Here is a 21,856-nt window from a genome sequence, read left to right as displayed (position 1 = left end):
AGATCAGAGATGCCCATATTGTATCCAGAGAGGTGGTTTATTGTGGACCTGTATGAGATTGTGTTTGTTGAAAGACAGAGTGATCATTAATAAGAATAATCGTTATACAATAATAATTAACTAACTGTGTGAGAGCAGATCATTTATATTTTTAGACACTGCAGAGGATCTTGCTATGAATGTGACTCTAACTTGAGATGCATGATGGACAATATATCATACATGGGAAAGACCTGTTCTTTCTATAATTAATATCATGCATACCAGTAATGAAGAAACACCATAAGGAATTGGCAGGTCGAAAAAGAAATACTTGATGATAGCTGATCTAAGCAGCAGACCTGTTATTACTGGAAGGTTCATATCAAGGCAGTTATTTAGACACCCGGGCTGGGTATGACTACACACCTGTTGTGCGTAATCGATGTACACAGGATATCAGCTATCCCCACACGCTAGGAGAACCTCTGTCATGACAACATATTATTTATACCTACTATGTAAGGCATGGCAAGCAGCTGAATTTAAGTTTCTCTACAGCTACAGGGATAAAGAGAACTTTGATCCAGAACCCAGCTGTTGCCTTCTCCCTGCTACCAAATATTGGTGTGTTTTGTGGTGTTTTCTCTATAATTACAGCTTTGATACTTGTAAAGCACAAATTTGCTCTATGGACCTCAGACTTGCTTATTATGGTCTATGCATTGTGCAATAGTCCCAAGGGCACATGAGAAACAGGCCTGTTTTTCTAATGCTCTTAGTGAACAAAGAGTGGCATTGGTGAGAGGATAGGAGCTGAAGGATGAGGGGGGCTTTGGGGGTCTATTGTTTTGTAACATAGTTGTAATGCCTGTGTCAGACCAGTAAGGCTTTCTGCTCAAAAGTAATCAATTTTCAGGAATAGTAGTGTAAGAAATAGGATGTTATTTTGGAATATAGCCTATATCATCCATCCAATAAATGTTCTTTCTTTGCAAAGAATATAATTGTTCGGAGATTCTTACATCCTCAAAGTACAATTATGTTTTTCAGCAATTAAGCACATGAATTCAATTGTTATTTACAAATGTGCGTGAAATGGATTTCATGTGCCAAAGGCTCATGAAATTAATTCTTCAGATAAAGGGATATTTCAATATTTACATTTTAATAAGCCCCCCTCCTATTTAACAGTGGTGGAAAAAGTACTCACTTATTTTACTTAAGTAAAAGTAGCAATACTGCAATGTAGATGTACCCCGTTACAAGTAAAAGTCTGGAATTCAAAATGTACTTGAGTAAAAGTACGAAAGTATTGGCATCAAAATGTACCAAAAGTAAAAGTACAAAATGTTTGAAAATAGCAGATCTACAAGCTCACAAGGCATCGCATCGCCCCCTCATGCATTAGAAGGACACTATCAGTCACCAGTGTTTTAAATGAGATTGAAGATGAATAGCCTTGTATAGGTGTGTCTAATGTAACGAATATGAAAATATAAACATTGAATCAAGCAACTTAAACTGTCTGGGGTGCACACAAAACCCTGAGTAGATGTTAAAATCACCCCAGAAGTGTTTAAAAGAAGTTGAAATTATTGGGCCACACTCATCATAAAGGAGCGAATAAAAGGATAATATGAAAACATATATAAAACCTGCTTCTCACAGTATGCATTAACTTGACATGACTAGGTATCAGGTGCAATATTAGTACATGACCATTTCAAATTGTACAGGGGAAACAAATCTGAACAACAAATACTTGAAATGTATTAAACTGAGATGTCATTAATAGTGGTCTTTTAGAATGACTAAACTAAATAATCTATTCAAATATTTATCCAATCAATAATTGAATCATGTTTGATTTATTTCTTATGAAAACTATTATCCTACCTTTTCGCCCTTTTTGTAAGAAAATGAAATCCACAGGCTGTCCCTCCTCGTCACCTTTCCCTGTTGGACTATTGCTCCCTCTTGCACCGGAGTGAAACTGGCTGTAGAAAGGCTTTATCCTCAAGGTTTATCCCTTAAGACAACTCTGCATTTTGTAATCTGCAATCCGTAAGCAATTGGTTTGTGTGTGTGTGTGTGTGTGTGTGTGTGTGTGTGCTTGCTCTTTCCCCAAAAAGGTTGCAGGAATTTCAATAATAACTGAATTGAAGCTGGGATTTGTAACGGCAAGGTTGAAAAGTGCAACATCCAGACCAAGGTTTCCATTTCATCCATACATGTATTTAACAGGTGAACTGGGTTTATCAGTTTGTGTGGTTTATACACTGTAGACACAAATCCTTAGAATCACTGTGGGAACACAGTGCTCTCAGGAGTGGTAAGTGAAGGTGGTAGTAAAAGTAGTCCAAAGCAGATGAGTATTAGAAGCAGCTTGGATAATAATGCTGATGGTTTGGGGGTGTTGTAGTTTTACTTTTGGTTACATTAAAGCTGCACTATGTAGGGGCACCCACTGGCCTACTGGTCCAGGCTCATACGACTTGGGCATTGCCACAAAGGCACGCCTGGCGTTGTCGCCGGTTCAATTCCCGATCCGGATGACATTTGCCGTATGTCACTCCCCATCTCTCCCCCATTTCCTGTCAGTCTAACTGTCCTATCAATAAAGGCATAAAAGCCCAAAAAACTAATCTTTAAAGCTGCACTATGTAACCAAGGAACCCGGGTCCCCTGTGAAAATGCTGAAATGTTTAACACTGAGCTAATAGAACTTCCCTGCTTGCTCAGGGGAGAAATTTGGACCTTTAGGTCAAAATTTGTGTTAAACCAGAAACAGGATTGTGTCAAACGAGAGATTTAAATGTCTCAATAGAAGAGCAGGGAGCTACTGGGGTGGCACAGTGGTAAAGTCCTGCCCTGCCCAACAAAGCGGAGGTTGTGGGTTTGAATCCACAGTGGTGCACCGGCTTTGTCGAGCATCTATACAAACCCAATTGGCCAGTGTTCAGGGGGAGGGTGACATTTGTCCCTGTACATATTCCTACAGGCTGGGGTGGCACCTGTCAGCAGAGTGTGTTGTGCGGGAGGAGTAGGATGAAGGCTCTACGTCAGGCTGTCAAACTCATTTTGGGTTGGGGCCACATTGGTCAAAAGGTGAATTTATGTGGGCCACAACCAGTTGCGGACGCACATGCACGCTCACATCCATTCAGTTAGGTGCCATTCCCACTGAGCACTAGAACTATAAAGATTATAAATTATAAGTATATCGTTAACTAAATTTACTTTAATTATTGACTTTAAAAACAAACAATGGTTTATAAAGGAACCCCAATAAACCATTTGAAAGTCTACGTCCTCCCGGTGGGGGCTCCTCACTGGCAGGTAAGGATACAACAGCAGTGACACACAAAGGAAAGTAAAAAGAAAGAAATGTGTGGGGAATTCATTAAAATCTCTTTTGAGAATACAACTACCCCAATTGTATAACTCAGGGGTCTTCAACTTTTTCAGGCCAAGGACCCCTTAGTTCAGAGAGAGATGAAGCAGAGACCCCCCACAACCTTTTTGTAGATCCCATAGTTTCATTGTTTGACAGCACCATCAGTGTATTTTGGATTTGTGTCAACTTGTGTTTTCAGATATTTAACCACTTGAACCGTCAATACTTAATAAACTTGACCTTTCACTCTGTACTTAGTCTGCTCTTTTTCCCCTCTAAACCAAACCTCTTTACCGAAAATAGCTGATCTACAAGCTCCCAACGCCTCGCAGCTTTTGGGTAAACTTTGGGCAAACATTTGGTATACCCTTGGTATAAGTTACCAAAAGAAGTTGACAAAATACAGCTTTTTGATCGATTGATTGAATACTTTATACCATAGTCAGAAATGTAAACGGCATGTGGTACAGTAAGACATTACAGCTATAAGGAGAACACACAATAGGCCTGGGGACTTGTTTCCATGGTGGTCCTCCTAAGTATTCAATTCAACAACATCAAATTAACACATTATCATCTGGGCAAAGATACAGAACCAAGTGGAAAAAGGTCTGTTTTAGCAGTTTTGTTTGCAATTTTTTCACCCGTCAGTTTTTTCGTCAAGAATACAGCCCAAATAGGTATCCTCTTGCTTGAGATAATATACTGACATAGACAGTCCCCCCCTGCTCTGTTATACCTAAATCTTTCACGAATAGCAAACAGCTGAAGCAACATGTTGTGTGCTTATAGATCTTTTAAACAATGCCGTAAATGGGGACGGTGGTTTGAACATGGTTAAGGTTTGACATCCCTTATGACACTTGTTCATTTTAGAAATGTATAATTATTGCATGAACACACAGGGAAAAGTACAGACTTGAATGGTCAGTCAGTTCTCTCTCAAGGACAGAGGGATGTTTTATATTTTGTCTCCAAGGCATCCCTCTGTTCCTCACAACAGAGGACACAACCACCATGGTGTTATGGGAACATGGCACAAAGGTATTTACATGTACTGTATATCACAAAACACACAGGATGAGAATTTAAGACAAACCACACAAGCCTGCAAAGGACATACAGTGCAGTACATAACGACCCCGTTATCTCCCTTCCTCCAGATGGGAGGGAGCAGAGCGCCGTCGACTTTGAATGGCTTATTGTGCTAAAATGATTTTTTTCCTCTCTCTCTCTCTCAGCAGTTCCAAGCTGGTTGTTTTGACATGTCCATGTCCAGGGATGGAGGCAAAAAAGGTTAAAAAACATGAACAGAATTATTATTCTTTAATATAACTTGCACCGATACAGATTGGTTTGTTACATTTGTGTATCATCTTATCATTAATATTCATCCTGGCTTGTGGAGAGCTCGATTTCTTTCCCCTGACAATGCTAAACAATCACCAAAATGTACTGGACCAGATGATGATGTATAGACACAAATTACATAGTGAGTGAACGCACAGAATATATGAGTGATGGAGTGTAGCTAGTTACCAAACGTAAAAGGAAAAGTTAAATGTGGAGTGGTAGGAGGGCTCAGCACACTTACACGTGCTTTGTTGTGACACCTTTCCTTACTGCGTCAAACATTCCAAGGATAGATTAATTGCATTCCCCTGCTCAAGCAGCACACAAACAGCGCAAGAGTACAATAACTTTACTACAAGATCCTTTTTCATGAGCACATCATAGGCAAGATGATCACGAGCAGCCGAGCTACCTTACATATAGTAATTTGGGGACTGAAAGGTGAAAGGATGCTGTAGCTGTAGGAAGGGTATCACAGCAAAGCATATGGAATGCCGTCTGTGGCCACTTAACGGCCGGATTACAAAAAAAAATGCGCGCATACGCGCGTACTGTCCGTGAAGACGCTCCAGGCTACACCAAGGAGGGAGTATATGTGAGGAAGACCAGATAGTCTATGTACAAAACGCATACGCATGCTTAAAAAATAGAACCGATCCTATTTTTAGGGAATGCGTATCCGTGCGCCTGGTGTAGCCGGCTGAATTGATATACATTGGATCTATCCAAAACGCGCACTGACGCGTGCAAAACGGCTTGGTGTAGCCCGGCCGTAAACCTATTACAAGCAAATAAATCCAATTTCTTGCTACTCTTTCACATAGAAGCCTTGTTAGTTCAGTTACAACAGTTCTTTTTTAATATAAAGTGAAGCTGTGTATTCCAACTCCCACGTCAATGGCATGCCCATTCTTCTACTTAAAGGACAACTTCACCCATTTTCAACCTATCTAACCTAACCTATCATATAATTGGTCCTCTCTAATGCTCATGATTACAATATGGTATCATATCTTTGTCTCATAGGAGGGCTGTGGAAAAGATCGTTAGGCAGGTGTTTTATTTTCTCGTATATATTTGTATTAATGCAAGAACTATGGCTTCCATGTTAGCATGTCAACTTTCCAGGAATAGAAAGCCTGCAGTTTCCATTAACTTGGATTCCCCATAAATGATGTCACTGGTAGGCGGGTTTCTGAACTGTCCACAAGAGCAACATTTTGTTGTTTGTATTTTTTGCCCAGCCCTAACAACAAATAATAAAACACATTTATCACTCTGCATTCTGTGTATTTGTGGGGGTCATGGGTGCTGTGATCTCAAATGCTTCAATAATGTCCCTCCAGCTCTGCATGCTGGACATGATGCATTGTTTACGGAGGGTGGATTCTCATTTGTCACCTTCTTCCCTTGACGTCACAGGAGCAATACAGGGAAACTTGTTTGCGTCCAGGTACATCCTTGACAAACCATCCCTGAGGAGTGTGAAACATGGATCAACAACATACTCATAGTAAGAAATGGGAAATTTCCTCATCCTCCTTCTCCAGTCGGTAAAGGCCCATGAAGTTCCGAAGGTGAAGGTGCACAGCAAAGGCAGACGGGTTCAACAAACAGCTGGCTGGCCTTCTCTTTACACAGGTCTGTGATCACGACCAGTAGCTGGGTATCCAGAACTGCTTCTCGAGCCTGACAGACATATATAAAAAGTTTGTTTGCCTCATCCAAAACCTCATTGAGCTTGTTATTGGCAGGACTCAGCATTTCTTCCCTGTCCTGTTGAACTGAGTTTATAAGCTCTCTGTACTTGCTCCGTATTTCTCTCCTCAGGGCGGGATCATCCTCCTCTTCCATTAAAGCCGAGGAACCTTCCTCACCCCGGTCATCTCCACGGTGGCCAGTGTTGCTATTCTGCCGAGGTGTGGCCCCTCCGCTAGTTTTCTTTGCTCGTCTCATGCCTTCACACAGATTCAGATCGTCTCATCACCCATATTATGAGCATTTGTGAGAACCAATTATATGAAGAAAGGTGAAAATCGTCCTTTAATATACAGGTCTAAAGTGATCTAAGTTAGTGCCTCTACCTCCTCAGCATCATATCATATCCTAGTATTAAAATAGGCTTCAGGGAGGACTGGCCAGCGAGTAGACCTTTGACATCAATCAAGCTCATGTCACCATGACTCAGTCATAACCATATCAGGAGAACTTTCCCAATGCAGCTACGCCCAAATATGGAGTGTGTTGTCTAAACTCAATGTGTCGCCATGGCATCAGGCGCAAACAAATCAGTGTATCAGTCAGCGCCATATATGGGCACAAAAGGGGGCATGTCATGGCCAATTGGGCATGGGATATGGAAGACACAGAGATCTCCACATATAGGCATGTATGGGCTACATACAGCACACTTCCAAAGACCAGATCAACGTGTCCTATCACTTAACACAAAAACCCTGGTGAGACAGTCAGAAGCACCACAACATTTCTGACAGCAAAAGCCAACCCAGCCGCTAAGACAAATTCTGTTAATCATAATAGCATTAAGTATTTCAACAGTTAAAATAAATTGGCATTGAGGTGAGCAATTCAGTCTCAAAAACAATATATTTAGTACCAACAGTAACAGGCCCAATCTAGCCGACTTTGTGAGAGACATCAAGACTCATAGAAAGGTGTCTGACAGTGAAGTCTTATGTCTACCCTGGGTAGGGTCTCCTGAACCAGACTTTGATGAACTTGTGTCCAGTCCACTGTGGTGCATTTCAGTCTGACAAAAGGTAATTTTCCTATAATGTCTATGAGGAGGCAGACTGAAGCTGGCCCTTGTGTACATACTCCAGAGCTGTGGCAATGGTCCTCATGTCCATTTCAATGCTGCGTGCCCAGTTCTCCACATCCCCTATTTCCTGTTAAGGGCACACAAAGAAGTTTATGACAGTTGTGCACATGTATGATAAACTACCCATTGCCATTTCTTATATTTCCAATAAAGGTTTTGGCCTTGTTTGAGGAATTATTTTTTAACACAAGGCGTAGTAATTGACAAACGTTTCCGGATGTCAAGACACTCTTTTCCTCCCTCCTTCCTTTTTTTGTTGACGAAGTGTGACCCACCTTTAGGGCCTGATTGAAGCCTTCCACCATACTGATCCATTGAGCTGTTTGTTTGGAAAACTGGCTGGCTTGCACTTGGAGAGTCTTCACCTCATGGTCCAGCTTACGTTGGTTTACGTATGCCTGAGCCACCCTGGAATGACATAAATAAAACCAATATGAGGTGTTATCCGTACTGTACATACAAAACATTTAAAGTCATAAGGCATTTAAAAATAAATAAAAGGAACAAAATTGATTTGAAAAGGCAACAAAGCAAAAACAAAAAAAATAAGCAATCGTAATTGAGGTTTTATTTATTCTCAGACAATCAGTAATAAACTTTTGTAATCAGTAATAGGTCGGAAACATCCTACAGTTCAGCCACGAACATCTCAGCTTTCCGAAATAGTCTTTTCTGGATTTTAACCGATTAGCATTTGGACACAGTGTTGTGTGCTTTCTAACAGGTGCAATGGCATCAAAAACATTATTAACTTGGAATTTAATTAATCCACCAGGTTTAACAGAGATTGAACAAAGAGCGCACTACTATTATTCTCATTGATATCTTATCTAATATGGATGTCAAGAGGATGCTTTTTTCATTCTTTCATTCTCCTTGCTCTTTTGCACTCCCTTTCTTTCCTGTCATTATTACTTATTATTTTATCTTTAGATGTGTTGTTTTTTTGTTGTTTTGATGTTTTTGTATATACCACTGCATTATCTGAAAGGAAGCCGAACAAACAATATGTATTACTCTTATGTACCTGTACAAAAGACGTAACAATAAAGTACAACCTTGAACCTTGAAGAGTAATAGACATAGTAAATACATAAATAATCCGATAGGGTCAGAAAGAACTTTTGAAATATTGAGCCCCTTGGTGATCATCAAATCTAAATTGTGCCTCAGACTATGGATCCCACAACTCGTGGCATAAGTAGGCACACTTAATTTCTAGCTTATAGTCTGACTGTGATGAAATAGTACAGACCTTTGTTTAGGAAACGGTTTTGGGCCATGAAATCCTTTCTATAAAAAGGGAATGTTCTAAACAATGGTCTCTCTATATACAACTGTTGATCTTTAAGCTGACTGATTTGGCTCCCATTACACATTTCACAATTATTTTCTATTCTTTCTTGTGTAACATTTGCCAATCAGTCACGTTAAGCCTAGTGTACTGGCATGCAAGGAATGGATTGCTTTATTCATGTCCGAGCACTGTAAGGAAACCTGCATAGCCCAGCCCACACACATTTAACTTCAACCATATTTTCACACATTGCAGACGTATTTATGCCTGGGGCCTGACTGTATGCATGAAGCTTAAAACACATAATACATACAGATTATTCAGGAATACTCAGTTCACTGGTTAGGGAACACTACCAGGTAAAAGCAATCTGCTCGCTCACATATTAGAGGTCATATAAAGATGTATTCACAACATGGTCCCATTGGAACATTAAACAACCATTATTATCAATTCTAAAAATAAAATTAAACAAAATCTGCATTCTAATTACATTACAAGTCTGCTGTTGTCTTTCTTTTCTTCCCCCCAATTCTCATTAAGTATACATCCATATCAAGAAACGCAAACATAGCTTGCTGCACCGATACACACAATACCATTATATAAATGGTAAATGGTGACACGAACACTGGGGAGCCTGGGATCAAATTGGGAACCCAAGTGGTCTCGCCATCTCCTAAGCCACTGCCTCCCCGTATTGTACGTTAGTTGTTTTTACATAAATTGTTAACAGCTCAAGTGGAAACCCTAACCCTCCCGACGCTCCTTTGTCGAAATGATGGTCGTTCAAAAGAGGGAGATTTCCCCAGTACAGTTTAGATACAAGGTCTACTAATAGGATTTAAAAAATAAATAGGGATAGGTATATTGGGGTGGTCCATGGGTGATGGGTGAAACACCCTGAAAAGAGGTAGTCCATATTATTACAGACCTTTATTCTCTCTGGACCATAAAGTATATTAGGTGAGGAACAACAGAGACATTGTAGCTGTAGGAATCATAACGTTACCCAACGTTGAGGTGGTCCACCAGGGCTTCTGTCAGGCTGGTGGCTGCAGCTATAGCCTCGCGTCTACGTCTCTCTGTGCAAGACAACAATATTAAACACAATAAATAAAAATCAATAAATACGAAATTGCTCTAGTCCAGTGGTTCTCAAACTTTTTCATGTCAAGTCAAGGACCCCCAAATTGACACTTATTAGCCCGCGGACCCCCATTTGAAAAGACATGCCAGGGACCTCCTAAGAGAAGATTTTTACAGCTCTAGCAGTGATTCTCAAACATTTTAATTTCAAGGACCCCCAGATGGACATGCATTTAATTATGGTATTTCTATCTCTGGACTGGGATCCCAATTTATATTGTAAAATCAATGTTGATTTTGATTTAACTCAGAGAGTGTACAAATGGACTATCATTTATCTGGGGACCCCCTGGGACTCCCTCAAGGAGCCCTGGGGGTCCCCGGACCCCACTTTGAGAACCACAGCTCTAGTCAATAGCAAATCAACTCGGTGACTTTACTTGCGGTCTCTCAGCTCTGTTAAATAATAAAATAAATAACCGATCTACAAGCTCGCGACGCGTCGTGAGCTTGTAGATCGGCTATTTTCGGCGCGCGGTGCCGTTGTACGACGAGGCACACGCGTCTTGTTTTTAGCACTATGTAGCTAGCAAGTTAGCATGCCGATTATTACTTCTTCTTTTCTCCAGCTCACCTTGAAGCTCCTTCCGCTCGTTCTGCTTCGCCTGGTGCTCCTTCAGTAAACGAGACAGCATGTTCGCTCTATTGTTTCAATTTCAGAAGAGAAAAAGCTCTTTTCGGTGTAGATAACGTTATGTTAGTTTGAATGTTCGGTGTTTTCATGAGCAGAATGCTGCAAGCTAATGATTTGTCACAAGACTGAGCTGCACGGACTCACGGAAGTGACGACAGACAGTATACGCATGGGATCAAAAACAAAACAAAAATCTAAAAAGGCTTTCAAAGCTATTTTGTTTTCATTTAAAATATATGCATTATTTCAGATGATATAATTTTTTATTCTTAACAACAATATATATATATATATATTTTAAAGGTTATCTATCCATAGTACTGTGTTCTATTTGTCTGTCATTCAATGTTATATGAGATACTTAAATGGTTTCCTGTTGAAATAAGCTTAGTCTTTTCATGGATCTCCTTTTAGTAGACCTTGTACCAGTGAACTGTACCGTCATGAATCTGTACATTTTCCTATGCAAACTTCTAATAAAGCCTTCAATCAATCAATCTGGTGGTAAAAACAACAACTAAAAAAATAAAATAATAATAATAATAATAATAAATAAATAAAAATGAAATAAAGATAAAGGTTGCTCTTCTGGAGCATAGATCAATTTTCTGGAGGCCTGTTGACAGCCAAACATGACCGGAAGTAACTGTGTGGATTGAGTTGAGTTGAGTGCTGGAGGCGTGCTCGTTTTTGCCAACGGGTCTGAGGCCCTAAACTAGATGCAGAATAGATATTCTTCAAGACCCACATTTAGAGTGTACTCAAATCTTTAATTGCTGTTCTGACTGGGGGTCCCTGGATTGGAACAAATTGTTTTGAGATGGGGGCCCCGGTCCACGGCCAAAGACATATCAATTTGGGGGTCCTTGACATTAACGTTTGAGAACCATGATATTGCATAGCAACCATAAAAATAGCAACATACGTTTTTTCAGAAAACTGTTTGTAGAATCGGCCTATATCAGCGGTTCTCAAACTTTCTCATGTCAAGGACCCCCAAAATGATATTATTTGGCCCCCATTTCCAAATAATTTGTTCTAGGGACCCCCAGAACGGCCAGAAGCAAAGATTTGAGTCGAAAATGTTAAAAATTTTCATTTGGGCCTTGCCTCATGCCAGATGCAGAATAGATACACGCAGCTCAGACCCGTTGGCAAACGAAAGGTCGGTCTGCGCGGAGCGGAGGGAGGTCTGACGCTGCTAGCAGCGAGCTGTGCCTCAGCCTGCCTGTCTGTCTGACTGTCAACAAGCTGACAGCGACAACACACCTATATAAACATCTGTGGAACGACTGGGCTTCCCATCACACATAACACTTATATCTCAGGTATGAACGACGTCGTTTGGCTTTCAGTTTAAACACTGGAGCGTCGTGAGACGTCCCCGATGGACCGGGCAGATCAAAGATAACGTCATGTACTGTACTGTTGTACCCGTGTGGCGTTAGCTTCGTTTAGCTCGTTGATAAACAGCTACCAGCCGGTCGGTGTGTGTGTGTGTGTGTGGCACGTCAGCTAGTGTCCTATGCCCTCTCTCCTTTGCGATCTTTGAACTTTTAATTACACGCCGCTCGATCGCTGCCAAAACACAAACGTTTTACATCGAATATTCGTGTCCATGCTAGCTAGCTATGGCTGCCTGTGCTACACAATGTCAAAGTGAAATGGGTGTTTTGAATGAGCTTCTTCATGAAGGATCTAGATATCATCTTCTGTGTTTAGCTAAACGCTAGATTTAGCTTTACTTAAAGTGACGTAACTAAAAGATCTTGCCACACATTGCCCCCCCCCCCCCCCCCACACACACACACACACACACACACACACTCACAAGTATACATGATAATGTATAGATTGTTTATAGTCTAGCCAGTGATAAATACATAGTTTAAAATATCAAAGCAGGCTTTATGCAATTTCACCTAGGCTGGGATTTTCAGTTATGACAGGTGCTTGCTGGTGACTGCTTGAAATAGCTTTAGTTAACCCCAAAAGTCAGTGTGTGTACAATACAATAACAGTTCTAAATCTTTTTGATTTCAAGGACCCCCTGCAGTGTTATTTATCATTATTTTAATCTCTGGGACTTTAGTATACAATCCTCAGTGTTGATGATCCTGCCCCATTTTATTCCATTAACTACCGGTGATCCCTGTATCTATCATTCCTGGGATTCACTGGACCCCCCTGTGGGTCCCCGGATCCGAATATTAGTGTACTAGAACAAAAATAACAGAATGCATTGTAGATCCAATACCACATTGTTTTACAATGTGCTGTGCTGATGTCAATTGTTGTGAAACAATCCATGCTAACTAAAAAAAAACAGAATAATGGTGAATAACATCCAGCAACTCAGCCTTACATTGGGGTTAAAATTGGATTTGGTTATTAGAATAGAATAGTCTCCACTCATTGGAGTATTTTATCACTGTATATGTGACATTTGTCCTCTGCATTTACCCATCCTATTACAACTAGGAGCAGAGAGAGCAGCCGTTCTATTATTGCACTTAGTGCGAGATAGTTTTTTAAGGTCAACACAAATATAAGTCAATTGCTCAGACAGTGCTTTTATCTTTTGTTGATTTACTGAATGTGCTTGTCAGAGTAATTACAGAGAACACTTGATGCATAATAATGCTGTCTCCTCCTGACAATAGAAGAGTATATATAGGCCTGCTGGGGTCGGGTGATGCAGTGGTAAAGTGCCGGTCCACCACCGTGGAATCTGGGGGTTTGCATCCAGCTTTGTCAATTGTCTATATATACACCAGTGGTTTTCAACCCTTTTCATATCAAGGTCCATTATTTATTTGGCATCTGAGCCACGGACCACCATTTGATGAGATTTAGCCTCTCAGAACCCAAAATGTACAATATTCTGTTATTGTTGGATAACGAATTTGTCCACAATTCCATGCTGTATTGATGTGGTACCATAGAAGAGATATAAGCGTTGATCGAAACAACAATTTTCTAATTGTGTAGAATTGCGTAGACTTCTTGTAAATTAAGTAAAGTAATGCAGATGTTTAACAATAATTTAACTCTTGAGGGTGTAGTTATTTTACGCTCTAAGGGTCTATAACAGAGTAGTCTAACGTAGCCACTAGCCAGACAACTATTCCACAATCTCCAAATGCTATATAGAGTCTGGAACGGCAGCTCCAGAACGGCGAGTATTGGAAGTAGCCAGTGCTGCACTGAACTGTAGTCCCATTGGAAACATAACTGAAACACAATAGCTCAGACAAAGTCATTCGAGCGGCATATTCTTGTTCGGGAAAGTCCTGTTCTGGCGAAGCCCGAACTGGCGAAGTGGGGATTTGTCTCCTACCGTAGCGATCTGGCGAATCGATTGTCCACGACACTGCAAGCGGCGCGAAGGCCAGCGGACCTTGGTCGGCGCGAGTGGCCGCGAAGAGCGGGCCAGGGCCGCGCGGCCGGCGGAGCGCCGCGCGAGTTACGAAGCCGTGGTGAATGCAATCGTTACGGCCTGGGCAAGCGCACGATAAACGCCCTGTCCAGAAGACGTTCGCCAGATCGCTACGGTATCGGACATTTCCCCACTTCGCCAGTTCGGGCTTCGCCTAAAAGGTACGTGCCCTTCTTGTTCTGGGTGTATAGTTTAAGAAAACATTTGAAAACATCATGGAAGTAACACCAATAACACCAGAGAAAGACTAACTAACGCCCCCAGAAATATTGAAAGGAGACTTAACGCTTCCAGGAGGACATGTTATTGCTACTTCACCAAGGGAGTGATTGCGTCACATCCACTTTATCTCGCACTCATCGTTTCTATTTCCGTGCCCCAGACTGTATGATGGGAGAATTTCCCAAATCGCGTAGTCAACAGTTTGGCCACGCGAGACTAATAACAGAGTAATAAGGTCATCAACTCTCCATCCATCAACTCTCCATCATTTAGCTGGGTGACAACCTGGAACCACCTCAAGGACCACTGGTTGAAAACCACTAGTCTATACGGAAACAATAATTGGCCTGTGTTCATGGGAGGGAAGCCGAGTGGGGAGGTTGATATTTGTCATTGCGTGTACGGGCTGGGAGTGTTGGGTGGGAGGAGTAGCATGAAGGCTCTACGACGTCCAACCGGTGGGGGCTTCTCACTGGCAGGTGAGTAAGTAGGATTACAACAGCAGTGACGGCACACAGATGTGTGTGTGTGGGGAGGAATTAATTGGCATAACAATTTACATTTTCTAAAAGGGGGTAAAAAGCTACAAAAAAAGGGATGCATTGGTTGAAAGTATGTGTGTTTGAATGGCGCACGGACTCACTTGTTATATAATCTGATCTGCTTTCTAAAAGAGAAGTAAGTAGGCTGAACAAGTACAACCTGTCTTTTAGTCAGTGCCACAACAAATGTGTCACTGTTAGAGTTAGATGTGTCACTGTTAGAGTTAGAAGTTGAGGTAGGCTCCTGTCCATTCAGGCCTTTTCTTGAATCCCTTTTTTGAGTATCACAACAGATTCACAACAAGGTGAAACTCAAGGATATTCTTTTTTTCACTCACTCACTGTTGTGTTCAATAATTGGATTGCTTTACTAGTAATAGTGTCTGTACGTTGTACACAGACTATTTACAGCCAGGCTCTGACTGTTTTGCATTGACTGTGGCAACGAAAGCCTAATCCTTTTTAAGTAGGCTACCTGTCTAGAGTGTCCCTGTGTTTACATGTGATGTCATTGGTTCTAGGTTTTGCTGGCCATCTCTGTGTAGCCAAAGAAGGCTACAGTGTTATGGCTTTGACATGAAGGCCCAGTTACAAGTCACCGGTAAGTTGATTGTCCAATTATAAATAAATTGCATTTTTTATGTTTATTTTGTCCAGTATACTGTTCTTTGAAACGTGGCTATCGGTGAACATTCAGTTATTCCTCTTTATATTAACTTAATGATGATGTCAGTGATGGCAAGGAATGGCATCACTCCTTGAGGTAGGGATGCATGTTCACAATAAAGGCTAAAATGATCATCCAGATTATTTTCTTTAATGAAATGTGACTGTGGCTCAGGAGGTTGAGTAGCCACTTGGGAACCAGAAGGCTCCTGGTTGGGTTCCCCGGCACTTCCTGGCTTCCATGTCAAAGTGTCCTTGAGCAAGACACTGAACCCAGCTGCTCCCAATGAGGGTAGTTCATTGCACACTGTCAGTGTGTGAATCTGTTTCTGGATGTAATGCACAGTGTAAACTGCTTTGGCTAAAGGCACTAATATGGAAATGTTATGGTCCCGTGAACACTGCATAAAAAGCAACAAAAAATGTAAAATGCTTTCAGCGCTTTTTTTTGTTGCTCAGTGATCATCAGTGTCATATCTTTGGTCAAATGGTGTGTAATGGTCTCTGATTTTATTGTCCCTCTTCTAGTATGATGGATTGGGGAATATTGTTCTGGTTAGCCCTTGTGTACTGGTCAGGAAGTGAGGACAAGCTGTAACTAGCTGAACAAACCAGTTGTTCGAATTCATTTCTAAGTTTTGCGATTACATACATACTGTACGGTAATTGTGAAAGATAAAAGAGACGACGTTTTGTACACCTTTCAGGAGTCGACATTAGAACCAGCCCGCTGGCCCGTATGTACTTTTTAGAGTGACAGGGCCACCAGAACTCCCCAGGGACTTGCCCGTTTGGGCCAGTGAATTTAATGCCTTGAAAATAAAACAAGTAATAACGTTTATATCTAATTTCACATGTATTCCCTGTGGCACTGTTTTGTAATAATTTCTGTGAAATCGTTTCGTAATTACTGCTAAAATATAGCGTTGCGTGATCCAGATCAAAGTTACCTTCTGCGTGCTTGCGCACAGCAGCTGCAGTCACAGTTCAGAGCAAGGGCTCCACTAGAGATGGGATTTATGGCTCTTTGAAGTGAGCCGGATCTCTAAGATCCGTTCCTTTAAAAGATCTGTTCATTTACAAAAGGAACGGCTCCCTATACTGCGAACCTGATCCCATCGTTCATTTCAAAGAGCCGTTCAAAAGACTCGATTCGTTCGTGAACGCCCCATCGCTACGCTCCACGCTGACACGCTCAGACATTCACATCCATGCGTCGGCTCCGTTGATGCTGCTAACAGCTAAACAGCGTTAGCTTCTAGAGATTGTTTACAACGGAGCGCTGTTGCCCTGCTGTTCAGTATGTCCACCGCGGGTCAGAATCAGAAAGTAGGCCTACAATAGACAAGTTATGTTCTGTTGTAAATATTTAGAATCAACGTGTACTGTAGCCTATTGAGAATATGTTTGTCAAACGAGATTATTTTTCTACATGTAAAAAAAGTCAAATATTTAGAAAATGGCCATTTGCATGTTATGTAATGCAACACATAGGCATACATGATTGAACATTCCACAGTTAAGGTCTAATATTTCTATAATTGCTGTCCTATCTTCTGTATAACTGACTAGCTGGAGCAGGAATGTATACACAGTTTATAAATATGATGCAATTATGCCAGCATAAAACCTTAGCCTTGGATCAAGAATATCATAGATATTTTATTTACATTTTTATATCATCTATAAAATACAGCTTTGATAGCCTTGATCCTAGGCTAATTAACCCCAAATTAGGAGATCCTGGGAAGGCAGACAGACAGCTGTCAATCTGGGCTGGGGCCCTCACCAGTTAAACAGGCTACAGCTGGTGTTAGGAGTAGGCCTATATTTATGGGGGATGATATTTTGAATGGCAAAAGGGACAGGACAGTACAGTTCAGTTCACTGATTCAACTTCTACTGAAAGGATTTAACTGTTCTGCCGCCGTTGACAGTCCTCACCGTCATTGAAAGGGTTAATACCATGGCGCCGTTGACGGTGAGGACTGTGAATCTTACTGTATATACAGTAAAGATATTATTACTTACTTAATGTCGCTCCGGTCCCGCTCGCATCGGTAATGTCGGCGATTTGTTTACAACGCACGTTGGGCGTGCACGCGAAGTGAAGCTCCTCAATGTTAAGTCAATGGAGAGGCCCATAAAGAAACTTCATTTAAACAAAATAGCCATTTTGAGACATTTTGCAGCAGATCTAAATGTAAACAAGGCACAAGGCAGGGCGCAGCCATCTTCATCTTCTTGTCCCACACTGTCATGTGACTAGATGACGTAATCGTTGCCGTCAAGTGATAATCCAAAAAAACAAAAACAACCCCCTTCCAGCCCTTCAAAATAATAGCGGCGGCCTATGGAGGAAACCGCGTGGCACCGAGGCACCAAGCAACCTTCAGATTAAGAGGCACTAATTGTGTTAAACCACAGAAAGGCTTGTTTGGCATTGGGGTCCTATGTACTCAATTCATAACAAAAAAAAAAAGACGCTGGTATCGAGGATGAACGAGGACGCAAGTTTTGCGTGCACACGCGTGTCAGGGCCAGTGATCATCAAAATCCACTGGCCCTGAGGGCCAGTAGTAAATTTCCCTTAATGTCTACCCCTGCCTTTAGTTTAACATGTGCCTGGAAAAGACCAAGAGCAGACTAATGTAGAACAAAGGACTCCCGCACAGCATCTTCTTCACTTGCAATTAAAATATATATTTACTGGGAATAGAAACAATGTTTCGGGACCTTCATCATGTTATCTGATGTCTGACATCTGTGTACTGATAACACGTATCTGTTCCCATATTACATAATATGTTAAGTGCAAGTGAAGAAGACGGTGTGCGGGGATTCCTTTCTTCTAAAGTTATGAAACACAAAACCTGTTTTTTAGATTATCTTTTGATTGATTAAGATGAATTATACCTGTGATGCTAAGCTAATGAGGCTGATTCTTCCCTCTAGTGCTGTCGGCCAAGCTCAAGGAGAACAAAAAGAACTGGTTCGGCCCCAGTCCCTACGTGGAGGTGGCTGTGGACGGTCAGTCCAAGAAGACTGAGAAATGTAACAACACGCACAGCCCCAAATGGAAGCAGGCGCTCACAGTGTAAGTGCTGCAGCCATGTTTCTCACGTGGATGGGTTGATCTGTTGTTTGTAGCAGATCTACAAGCTCACATGTAGATCAGCTATTTTCGGTATAGATCCATAGGGGACTGTAGTCAAAGAAGTACCGTATAGGGTTCAAGTAGTTAGATGTGTGTCTAGAGGGTTGAAATGGTTAAATATGTGTCTAAACCTTTTTCATTTCAAGTATCCCCAGTTTGATATGACATACCATTTGATACAGTATTTTGTCTCTGGGGCCCCAATCTATTCTAACAAAATCCTCAGAATTCGTTCAAATCTGAGAATGTTCGACTGGGAACCATATAAAGGTCCCTTTGGTTACATTTGCAGAGTTACAGGCCCGTAAGGGTACATTTGGTTCCTAATTATCACCTCAAGGACCCCTGGACCCCACACTCGGAACCAATGTTCTAATCAGTTTGCATGTTTTTAGCATGCGCAAAAAAACTGCTGTGAAGTGTGAACTGCATCTTTGTATTTTGTAGGTTAGATGGTCTGACTGTTCTGTTGCACAACAACTTAATCTGCTGCAAAATGAGTTAAAAACCCCATGCCTCTCTTCTCAAAGCCTGTTTGTGCAGCGTCAGTTACTGTGATGTCACACAGAATCTCCTTGGACTAGTTATCCCACTTTAGGAAGGCTAAGCAGTCCCTGAAGGAAGCAGCACTGTCACAAGAGCCATTGTTCCCTGAAGTTAAAGAGACTTCACAAAACCTTACAACAGGCCTGCTGTTGTTTAGCTCACCTGTTTTAACTCTGGTGCTTTCATTGAATGGGTTGTGAGATGGTATACATGTTTTGCACTTATGATGATACAAACAAACGATAGTCTGCACGCATTAATTTGGCTTTTCAGATGATTTATTTACCTTATGTACTCTAGCATCTGTATGCTGTGTCTGTCCATGGACGGGTACACATTTTTGTGCTTTTACCCCTCAGGCCGGGAACACATTTTTGTGTATTACAGTAGGTACAGTATGTAGTACAGTAATTTTGGAAAAAATATTTTATTTCTTTTTCAGATGTTTTTCTATGAAAGCCAAAGATGTACGTAAGCTATCAAATAGTTTTGGAATTTTGATTCTAGCTGCTACGGCTGAGTAATAGTTTTCCAGAAAACTGGGTAATTTTCAAATTAGGTCTTTTTTATGGCTTTTTTCAAATCGTACTTAGGCCTAAATGGGTTTATAGGCATCATGTTAAGCAAAAATAGCAACTCTACAAGCTCACAATGCATAGCAACACGGCATGTTGTGAGCTTGTAGATAGGCTATTTTCGGGCCCAAGAGTTTTGGTGCAGAGGTAAAAAGGAGCAGGGAAAGTATAGACAGACCCCAAGGGGACTCGGGTCAATAAAGTACTGTATATAGCAGTGATCCTCAATAGGAGGACTCCAGTCCGGATGTGGTCTGAACCACAACCATCTCTGGACTCTGGGCAAATTCTAATTTTATACTGTATTATCGGCTTGATGTTAAAATTGGATTGTCCGCTGCACAAAGCGTGACTTGTCAATGCTTAATGCAAGCAAGGAATAGCAGTAATAACATTATTGATTGTTTAAATACAATATATTCCCAACCAAGCATAAGACAGGAACCGCCATTTGTTTCTGTATGATTCGCTTATTTTTGCTAGGTGTGTATATTTCCCCCAGTTACTGCCAATTAAATATGCCCTCGAGTGGCATTATTGCCAGAAAATCTCCATAGACTTCCATGTAATTTATAGTGCACAGATCATGCACGCCCATGCACAGATCATGCACCATGTTTGTGCAGGCTGTTCACAGCTTTCAACCAAAAAAAAAAGATTGGAAATCCGTTCAGGCATTCTTGAGATAATAGCCATTATGTTTTACATGTTATGTAAGCAAAGATGGCTGCCCTGTATGAAAGATGGGGTTGTATGGGGGTGGAACATGCAAAATCGCGATTGAAATCATGTTTACTAGATTTAATGGGGTCCAAAAAAAAAAAAAAAAAAAAAAATTAAAGAAATATAAAAAAAAAAAAAAAATAGTTTTGTTTTTTTTCTAAGTAAAAGTCGATTTAAGTCGTCTGGCAGGGAAGTCCATAGTGAGAAAGTTGATCTAAAAGTCGTTTGGCACTGTATGAGTTAAGGGTCCGCTTGGTTCCATTTTTAACTTCTCAGAGTTACGCTTGGGAAAGCAGCCTACAGTATGCTGCATCAAAAACAGATGTTTCACTTTCCATTTAATTTCAGCTTCTTGGAGGACTGATTACTAAATTATACGGGGGTGTATCTATATCCTTGGAGACATAACTAATTTGGGCGGATGGTTGCTTTGTACACGCAGCCTCGGGTGGTCTAAAAGCCCATCTGCACATCTCTACAAGGGACAGTCGCTCTGGTGAACAGTGGCAATTTGAAACAAAAAGCATCAATTTTGAAGCGACCCTTTCAGTTATTTTCAGTGAAGAGATTTGGTGTAGCGGGGAAAAAGAGGAGGGATTAACTATAGACCCCTGAGGGACCCCAGTCTACAAAGTACAGTATATAGAGTAGGGCAGGAGTCTTCAACATGGGGTCCGGGACCCCTAGGGGGTCCTCAGAGTCACCAGAAGTTTTTCCTTTTTTTATATTAACCACTTGAACCCTAGCGTCCATATTCTGAGAACTTAGCCAAAAATAGTAGATCAACAAACTCACAATGCCTTGCGCTGAGCTTGTAGATCGGCTACAAAGAGCAAAAAGAGCAGACTAAGTACAGAGTAAAAGGTCATTTTTATTAAGCATTGACGGTTCAAGCGGTTAAATATCTGAAAACACCAATTTACATGAACCCAAAATACACTGATGATTGTTCTGTCAAACAATGAAACTACGGTATATGGAATCTATGAAGGGTTGTGGGGGTCCCTGCTTCATCTCTCTCTCAACTAAGGGGTCCTTGGCCTGAAAACGTTGAAGACCCCTGGAGTAGGGTTAACATCACAGTTGTGATGTCATGCTAATAATATGGAAATCAACTAATGTAAATGTAACTACATTCTCCCCCCTGCAGAATTGTCACCCCGTTCAGCAAGTTGATCTTCCGGGTGTGGAGCCACCAGACTCTTAAGGCGGACATCCTCCTGGGATTGGCGTCCCTGGAGATCAGTGAGACCTTGAAGGCTAATGACTTGAAACGTGAGTTTGCTCTGTGGGTCGCAGTCCTGTGTGTCATCTGGTTTGCAAACAACAAGC

General features: G+C 41.3%; 2 protein-coding genes across 3 annotated transcripts in view; one reads left to right on the top strand and one right to left on the bottom strand.

Annotated features, from left to right (window-relative positions):
• Positions 1-3,841: 3,841 nt before the first annotated feature.
• Positions 3,842-10,758, bottom strand: bloc1s1 (biogenesis of lysosomal organelles complex-1, subunit 1). Of its 2 annotated transcripts, XR_013962117.1 has the most exons (5): positions 10,595-10,758; positions 9,884-9,956; positions 7,850-7,982; positions 6,601-7,641; positions 3,842-6,472 (listed from the first exon to the last, which is right to left on the bottom strand). XR_013962117.1 is itself a non-coding variant. In XM_080727792.1 (4 exons), the coding sequence occupies exons 1-4, from the start codon at positions 10,653-10,655 to the stop codon at positions 7,531-7,533; spliced, it is 378 nt and encodes a 125-aa protein (XP_080583918.1). In that variant the 5' UTR covers positions 10,656-10,758; the 3' UTR covers positions 3,842-7,530. The 2 variants fall into 2 exon arrangements, 1 of the variants encoding a protein (XP_080583918.1); XM_080727792.1 differs by having other exon boundaries at positions 3,842-7,641.
• Positions 10,759-11,847: 1,089 nt separating this feature from the next.
• LOC308286265 (E3 ubiquitin-protein ligase Itchy-like) overlaps positions 11,848-21,856 on the top strand; it is a 35,716-nt gene continuing 25,707 nt past the window's right edge. Inside the window, exons 1-4 of the mRNA XM_080727249.1 lie at positions 11,848-11,982; positions 15,379-15,458; positions 18,479-18,620; positions 21,675-21,799. Of these exons, the coding sequence (XP_080583375.1) occupies positions 15,434-15,458; positions 18,479-18,620; positions 21,675-21,799 (292 nt within the window). The 5' untranslated portion in view covers positions 11,848-11,982; positions 15,379-15,433. The remainder of the gene's footprint in view (positions 11,983-15,378; positions 15,459-18,478; positions 18,621-21,674; positions 21,800-21,856) is intronic.

The sequence above is a fragment of the Nannobrachium achirus genome, assembly GCF_963921795.1.
Source record: "Nannobrachium achirus genome assembly, chromosome: 6".
Lineage (NCBI taxonomy): Eukaryota > Metazoa > Chordata > Actinopteri > Myctophiformes > Myctophidae > Nannobrachium > Nannobrachium achirus.
This window is presented reverse-complemented; position numbering and strand designations above follow the sequence as displayed.